This window comes from Scomber japonicus, chromosome 5 (assembly GCF_027409825.1).
Source record: "Scomber japonicus isolate fScoJap1 chromosome 5, fScoJap1.pri, whole genome shotgun sequence".
In the NCBI taxonomy this organism is placed as follows: domain Eukaryota; kingdom Metazoa; phylum Chordata; class Actinopteri; order Scombriformes; family Scombridae; genus Scomber; species Scomber japonicus.
This window is the reverse complement of record NC_070582.1, coordinates 3126969-3135422: the sequence shown is the minus strand read 5'-3', so window position 1 is coordinate 3135422 and position 8454 is coordinate 3126969. Positions and strand designations below refer to the sequence as shown.

General features: G+C 39.9%; 1 protein-coding gene across 1 annotated transcript; it reads left to right on the top strand.

Annotated features, from left to right (window-relative positions):
• Positions 1–4776: 4776 nt before the first annotated feature.
• On the top strand, positions 4777–6603 carry LOC128359173 (transmembrane emp24 domain-containing protein 6-like). Its single transcript, XM_053319610.1, has 4 exons — positions 4777–5061; positions 5749–5875; positions 6034–6209; positions 6370–6603. The coding sequence occupies exons 1-4, from the start codon at positions 4846–4848 to the stop codon at positions 6601–6603; spliced, it is 753 nt and encodes a 250-aa protein (XP_053175585.1). The 5' UTR covers positions 4777–4845.
• Positions 6604–8454: the final 1851 nt, after the last annotated feature.

The following is an 8454-nucleotide window of genomic DNA, read 5'->3' as shown; positions in this document are numbered from 1 at the left end:
CAAGGGAGGGGGGCGGAGCTTAACGTCTGACCTGTCAATCAAACCACCTCCTCACATGAAGACTCTTTCTGTGGAGGAGGAACCAGTAAAACTTCTCCAAACCCAGTCAGACGGACTCGGAGGCTGCTGGATGTGTGGAGACGGGTTTTTTTCTTCCTCTTCTACTTTTAATCATTTAAATTTTTTTTTCTTTTTTGAATTTAAATGTTTTATTTTTATTTTTTATTTTTTTTAATTTGCTCGTTAAGATGCTGGATCTTCTTCTTAGAGCCGTTCTCCAATCATCATGTTGGGTTTATTATAAGTCGTTGAGAATCACTCCTCTGAAGAATGTGTCATTATGAAGCTGAACGTCACAATGAAATTACATATTATTAAAATATATATTTAAATATATAAATATATAAATATAAAATCACTTCCTGTTGATTTTAAAATGTCAGAATCTGCATTTAGTAAAGAAATCATGCTTTAAAATAAAAGGCACCACTTTACAATAACTCTCCCTTTATAATAAAACTTTATGAATGATTTCTAATTGACTGTTCCTTCCTTCCTTCCTTTCTTCCTTACTTCTTTCCTCCGTCCTTCCTTCATCCCTTCCTTCTTTCCTCTGTCCTTCTTTCCTTCCTTCCTCCCTCCTTCCTACCTTCTTTCCTTCCTCCCTCCCTTCATCCCTTCCTTCTTTCCTCTGTCCTTCTACCTTCTTTCCTTACTTACTTCTTTCCTCCGTCCTTCCTTCATCCCTTCCTTCTTTCCTCTGTCCTTCTTTCCTTCCTTCCTCCCTTCTTTCCTTACTTACTTCTTTCCTCCGTCCTTCCTTCATCCCTTCCTTCATCCCTTCCTTCATCCCTTCCTTCTTTCCTCTGTCCTTCTTTCCTTCCTTCCTCCCTCCCTCCTACCTTCTTTCCTTACTTACTTCTTCCATCTGTCCTTCCTCTCTCCCTTCTTCTTTCCTTCTTCTCTCTTCCCTTCTTCCTTCCTTACTTCTTTCCTCCGTCCTTCCTTCATCCCTTCCTTCTTTCCTCTGTCCTTCTTTCCTTCCTTCCTCCCTCCCTCCTACCTTCTTTCCTTAATTACTTCTTTCCTCTGTCCTTCCTTTCCTCCCTTCCTTCCATCCTTCCTCCATCCCCCTTTCTTCCTTCTGTCATTCCTTCCTCTCTCTCTCCTTCCTTCCTTCCTTCCTTCCTTCCTTCCTTCCTCCCTGCCTTCTTTCCTTTACTCCCTTCCTTCCTTCTTTCCTTTACTCCCTTCCTTCCCTCTCTCCTTTTCTTCCTTCTTCCTCCCTTCCTTCCTTGACTCGAACACTACAGGAGGGTTAATAAGCTACTATTATAACTCATTGGAGAGCTGCTTGCCAAATAATGATCTCATATTTATCTTTATTATTATTCTTATCTTTGTCTTCACGTTTCTGAGCAATTATGAGCATTTATTTATAAGTTAATAACTAAAAGAAGGGAGCTTTATTGTAAAGTGTGTAGAAGACATCAATATTTATTAATCAATTATTAACATTTATAACTCTTAAAGGGGAGCCATGGTGTGAAATGTACTTTAAATCTCCATTAAAGTGACAAAATAGCCAAATCTGATGAATCTATTTAATGTAAATGGGTAAAAATGAAGTAGTATAGCCGACTGTCATCTTGCCAAATAGTGACTCTGTATTGATGAATGGAGGAAATTAGATTATAACTGTTAAAATTAAATTAATAACTCATTTATAACTCATTTATAAATCCTTTTATAAAGAGGAGAAGTATCGTAAAGTGGGACCAAATGAAGAATACTAATAAAAACACACAATCATTTCTTCTTTAACCCTTCATTGGCTGTTCCTTCCTTCCTTCCTTCCTTCCTTCCTTCCTTCCTTCCTTCCTTCCTTCCTTTCCTTTCCTCCCTCGCTCCTTCTCCCTTCCTCTTTTCCTGTCTCCCTCCCTCCTACCTTCCTAATTTCCTCCATCATTCCTTCCTTCCTTCCTTTCCTTTCCTCCCTTCCTTTCTCCCTCCTTTCCTTCCTTCTTCCTCCTTCCTTCCTTATTTCCTCCATCATTCCTTCCTTCCTTCCTTCCTTCCTTCCTTCCTTCCTTCCTTCCTTCCTTTCTCCCTCCTACCTTCCTTATTTCCTCCACCATTCCTTCCTTCCTTTCCTCCCTCCCTCCCTCCTTCTCTCTTCCATTCCTCCTCCCTTCCTTCTTTCCTCTGTCCTTCTTTCCTTCCTTCCTTCCTTCCTCCCTCCTACCTTTCTTATTTCCTCCACCATTCCTTCCTTCCTTTCCTCCCTCCCTCCTTCTCTCTTTCATTCCTACTCCCTACCTTCCTCCCTTCCTTCTTTCCTCTGTCCTTCTTTCCTTTCTTCCTTCCTTTCTCCCTCCTTCCTACCTTCCTCATTTCCTCCATCATTCCCTCCTTTCCTCCCTCCTTCTCTCTTTCATTCCTCCTCCCTACCTTCCTTCCTTCCTTCTATCCTCTGTCCTTCTTTCCTTCCTTCCTCCCTTTCCTCCCTCCTTCTCTCTTTCATTCCTCCCTTCCTTCTTTCCTCTGTCCTTCTTTCCTTCCTTCCTCCCTTCCTCTTTTCCTTTCTCCCTCCCTCCTACCTTCCTTATTTCCTCCATCATTCCTTCCTTTCTTTCCTTTACTCCCTTCCTTCCCTCCCTCCTTTCCTTCCTTCCTCCCTCCATTCCTTCCTCCCTTCCTCTTTTCCTTTCTCCCTCCCTCCCACCTTCCTTATTTCCTCCATCATTCCTTCCTTCCTTTCCTTTCCTTTCCTCCCTTCCTTCCCTCCCTCCTTCTCTCTTTCATTCCTCCTCCCTACCTTCCTCCCTTCCTTCTTTCCTCTGTCCTTCTTTCCTTCCTTCCTCTTTTCCTTTCGCCCTCCCTCCTACCTGCCATTTTTCTCTCTTCCAATGCAGTTTAATGGTGATGTTTTATCTTCTAGAAGTATAAACTCACCTAAAGAGACTGAATGCAGTATCGAGCATCAATGAGCTCTTTTATTTTGAAATTCTCAGATAAAAGTAAATGTGTTATGTGATATGTTTGTTCTGTTTTTTTTTAACCACTCTGACCGCTCAGGACTGGACAGGTTTTCCTCTAACTTAACACTAGCCTATATCACCCTTCACAAACTCACTCAAGTGTTTTTCTCCCGCCTGTATTTTCTGTATTTATCTCTTCTGTCATAAAAGTCTGAAATGCAGTATGTTATAAACAGACCTGAAAACCTTCTGTCATCGTCTGTTGCTGAGAGGTTTTCAGGTTCATTCCCCAAAAGAGAGAATTGGTTTTATTTTTCATTCTCTTCTGAAAAGCACTGAAAAGATGTTTGAATTTTAACTTGATGTGACGTGAAAACACTCTGGAAGAATGAGACTGACTTGATTTAACTTTAAAGGAGTGATTGTGTTCGTTTGTTTTTATGAGATTACAGATTCTTTTTTTTATATATATATATGTTGATCTGTTTCCACTTTTCAGACATTTATTAAAAACTAAGTTCATCTCTACCTCTTTAAATCATCTCTGAGTCTGTTTTATGAAATATTACAGTAAAAGTACTGCAGTATTATAGTGATGTAGTATGCAGTATTACAGTAAAAGTACTGCAGTATTATAGTGATGTAGTATGCAGTATTACAGTAAAAGTACTGCAGTATTATAGTGATGTAGTATGCAGTATTACAGTAAAAGTACTGCAGTATTATAGTGATGTAGTATGCAGTATTACAGTAAAAGTACTGCAGTATTATGAGTGATGTAGTATGCAGTATTACAGTAAAAGTAGTGATATATTATTATATATGACATCATTAGATTATTAATAGTGAAGCATCAGTGTTAGAGCAGCATGTTACTGTTGTAGCTGCTGGAGGTGGAGCTAGTTTATACTACTTTATATACAGTTAGCTAGTTTATACTACTTTATATACAGTTAGCTAGTTTACACTACTTTATATACAGTTAGCTAGTTTATACTACTTTATATACAGTTAGCTAGTTTATACTACTTTATATACGTTAGCTAGTTTATACTACTTTATATACAGTTAGCTAGTTTATACTACTTTATATACAGTTAGCTAGTTTATACTACTTTATATACAGTTAGCTAGTTTATACTACTTTATATACAGTTAGCTAGTTTATACTACTTTATATACAGTTAGCTAGTTTATACTACTTTATATACAGTTAGCTAGTTTACACTACTTTATATACAGTTAGCTAGTTTATACTACTTTATATACAGTTAGCTAGTTTACACTACTTTATATACAGTTAGCTAGTTTATACTACTTTATATACAGTTAGCTAGTTTATACTACTTTATATACAGTTAGCTAGTTTAGTCCAGTGGTTCCCAACCTAGGGGTGGGGCCCCTCCAAAGGGTCAGCAGATAAATGTGAGGGCTGGTGAGATGATTAATGGGAGAGGAAAGAAGAAAAAACTAAGTTTTGATACACACATGTGTTTTCAGTTTTTGGACTTTTTCTCTAATCTTTGATTTTTGCTGAAATATTGGATCATTTGAACATTTATTGAAATGAAAGCATGTGAGAAGTTTAGAGGGAAAAATCAGTATTTGGTGGAGCTGTTAACAACTCATAGACATCTGAAATGTGAGCCAACTACACACTGCTTTTTGTAAGACGTCAAAAGACAAAAAGGTACCCCCCCCCCCCCCGTTTATTCCAGTGCAGGTTGTTCCTCTCTATCAGCGTTGTCTCCATCTGTTCAGGCCTCCAGTTTTCCCACTAAATGATCTTCTAGTTAATGATTCCTGATCTCTTCACACCACCAACACCTTCTTCATTTAGCACAGAAACCTCCATTTTACAGACATGTTGTGTAGCAGCTCAGGCTTAATTCTCGTCCTGGTCCTGTTTTGGGGTCCGGGTCACGCCGGGCCCATGACGGACCCCCACCCCAACATGTCGGACCAGGAGCTGTTTTGGGGCAGGGACCAGTACGACTTCTCTGTGGTGCTTCGTGCCGCAGGGTTGGACTGTTTCTGGCACTTTGCTCACCATGGAGAGAGATTCTACCTCAACTACATGGTGAGAGAAACCTCTAAGCACGCTTTGCATAAAATAACCAGATCTCTTAATCATTATTTCTACTCTGAAGCCACTTAAAGTAAAATATACACCAAGACTAAGTCGGTATAGAATGGTAAAAAGTGATTAATGATACTATAATGTAGTCACAAGCTGATATAAGTCTTAATTAATGTATTTGTCAGCATAAATTATAATGAATGACATTATAATATAATTAACCTTCCTGTTGTCCTCTAGTCAAGGAAGGAAGGGAGGAAGAAGGAAGGAAGGGAGAGAAGAAGGAAAGGAAGGAAGGAAGGACGGAGGAAAGAAGGAAGGAAGGAAGGAAGGAAGGAAGGAGGGAGGGAGGGAGGGACGGAGGGAGAAAGGAAAAGAGGAAGGAAGTAAAGAAGCACAGTGGAAAGAAGGAAGGAGGGAAGGAAAGGAAAGGAGGAATGAAGGAAGGAAAGGAGGAATGAAGGAAGGAAAGGAGGAAGAAGGAAGGAAAGGAGGGAGGGAGGAAGGAAGGAAGGAAGGTAGGGGGGAGGAAGAAGGAAGGAAGGAAGGTAGGAGGGAGGAAGAAGGAAGGAAGGAAGGTAGGAGGGAGCGAGAGGGATATATTGCTGTATATTTACCTCTCTCTCTCTCTCTCTCTCTCTCTCTCTCTCTCTCTCTCTCTCTCTCTCTCTCTCTATCTGTCTGTAGGTCCAGTGGGTGACAGGAGTCGGCCATGACAGACACCTGACTGTCACCGTCAACGCTCCCGGCGGTCGGTTAATTTCGAATATCGATGAAGCAAAGGGTCAGATCAACTTTGAGACTAAGGAAACAGGTAACTGTCTCTCTCTGTCTGTCTCTCTCTCTCGCTCACTCTCTGTCTGCCTGTCTATATTTCGGCATAATCAGTGTATATTCTTCTAGTCTGTGTTGTACATGTAATATATTCTGTCTGTATGTTCTGTGTCTTTGTCATCGTGTGTGTGCGTCCAGGTTTCTATCAGATGTGTTTCAGCAACTTCCACAACCGCTTCGGCACCATGCAGGTCTTCCTCAGCTTCGGCGTTTACTACGACGGCTACCAAGACCCGGCCAAGAGCAAGGAGGAAGAGAAGAAGAAGAAAGAGGAAGTCAGCAAAGACCTGAACAACACGCTGGGCATCATAGAGGTTACAAACTTGCTTCTATTTTATGTGATAGTTGGTTAAATAAAGAACAGTGGCAGTGATGAGTGTGAGCAGTAATGGCGGGCGGTTGTAGTATTTATAATAATTATGACAGCAGCAGTCGTGATGTTTGTAATATTTTATTTCTTTGTGTCTGTAACAGAACACGAGTCAGAAGGTGGATTTGTACGTCTTCCACATGATCCGACACTACGCCTTCAACCGCATGACGAAGAGTGCCGACTACTTCCTGCTGCAGTCCAACTCTCGGTACGTCACCTGGTGGTCGTGGGCCCTCAGCATCCTCATCGTCACCTGCGGATACCTGCAGCTCTTCTTCCTCAAAAGACTCTTCGTCACCACGAACGTCACCGAGGGCGAGAAGCCGCGCTGCTGACGGGCTCGGTGTCCTGTGGATGTTGAGATAAGAAGCCAGAATGAAGCCAACGCCAACAGATCTGTGCCACAAATTATACCAATAAGCTGTGCTGACTGTTTTTCTTTCTGGTATTGTATTTGTGTGTTTGTTTTTCTCTACACAATCTAAATAAACTTTGCCATTAGATGATCATGTGAGCAGTTTGTGATGTTTTTCCTCAAAGCAGTTTTAGATCCGACCATTGTCCAGTTCAGCTAGCATGAAGTAAAATACATTTTGTTGTCAGAGATTTAGAGACAGTGTAAAGTGAATTCAGACATTTTCTTCTAAACACATTAAATAGGTCATAAATGTATTTCTAAAAAAGGTGTAAAAAGCATTTCAACCATTTAGATTTGAATTGTGGAGCTAGGCTTCACAAACTGTGTTTCAAGATTTCTGTGTTCAGGATTTAGTGATTAGCATAAACCCGCTCCTGCTGCTGTAGAGGTATAAATACATTCAGCACACACTACTACTACTACAGTCTACAGTTAGCTGAGTTAGCCGCCGAGTTAGCCGGTGAGCTAGCCGCCGAGCTAGCAGCAGAAAGCTCTCAGATGTAGCGTCCATGATTCTCAATTCTTATTATTCATCTTCTCTGATACATGTATGTGTGTGTCATAATCTGCTGATCATGACACCACTTATATTACATGAAATGCTGATTGAGTGAACAACATGTATGTTATAATCTACTGACTAACCATTGTCCTGATTGTACACACATTATGACTATTGTCCTTACATTGTTCTGATGGTAGAACAAGGTAATCCTTTCACAAGATAATGTATTGTATATAATCTGACTATTTCCTCTGCTCTGGGCTCATACTTTGAGACTGAAAGATAATGAATGACAATAAAGCAAACTCAACACTGAGACGGCACATAGAAATGCCACAGATGCCACAGTGGTGAACAGAGACAATAACAGCAACAGAGGAGAATAAACACTCAGCTTTACTTTCATTTTTGTTCAGTCTTCACACCTGAATCCTGCAGCTGACATCACGTCTTCTTCCACCAAAAGGTAAACTTCAGATAAACTTTAGATTATTTAGAAAAGTATTATGATGGTAGCAGAATTAATAATCTCTACATGAAGTATATGTTATGTTATTACAGCTTATAAGATCAGACAGTATATTAAAACTATTGATAAAATTGTAAACGTTTCCTTTCACAGCTGGAGGTTTGATCCATCGCTGAGGTGAAGACTGACACGAATAAACAGGTAACAACAACTACTACTACTACTACTGCTTATAATAAAAATAATGAATAATAATACTTATGTTACGGTCAGATATTTTAGTTTGTAAGTTGACTGACATGTAAAATCTGGACATTTATAAACTAATATAATGATAATGTAATATGACAGGCGTTACTGTGTGCTTTAGTAGGCAGCTGACGGAGCAAACTGTCCACATAATTGATACAAAAAATGATCATATTGAAAATAATTATATAATTAGAGATGTGTCAACACAAGTAGAATATGAGAGGACAGTGTACGTTTTGATTTTTGGTGTAAAAGTTTACAAGACAGGACAGGACGATGGTACAAATGCAGATAATGATGATATTTTCACTTTTTTATAGTCAACAACAAGCAATAATGGTAGAAACTGATCTAACCCTGAGCTGATGAAAACACACCTGTGGAATGTGGGCTGTACTGTCACTATTGTCACTTTTGGGAAGTTAAAAAGATTTTCACCAAGCTCCGCCCGTCCTGTCCTTCAGGGAAATAGATTTAAGATGACATGAAGGAACTGTATCAGATCAGACTGTAAAGACAAGAGAGACAGGATGGACTGGATG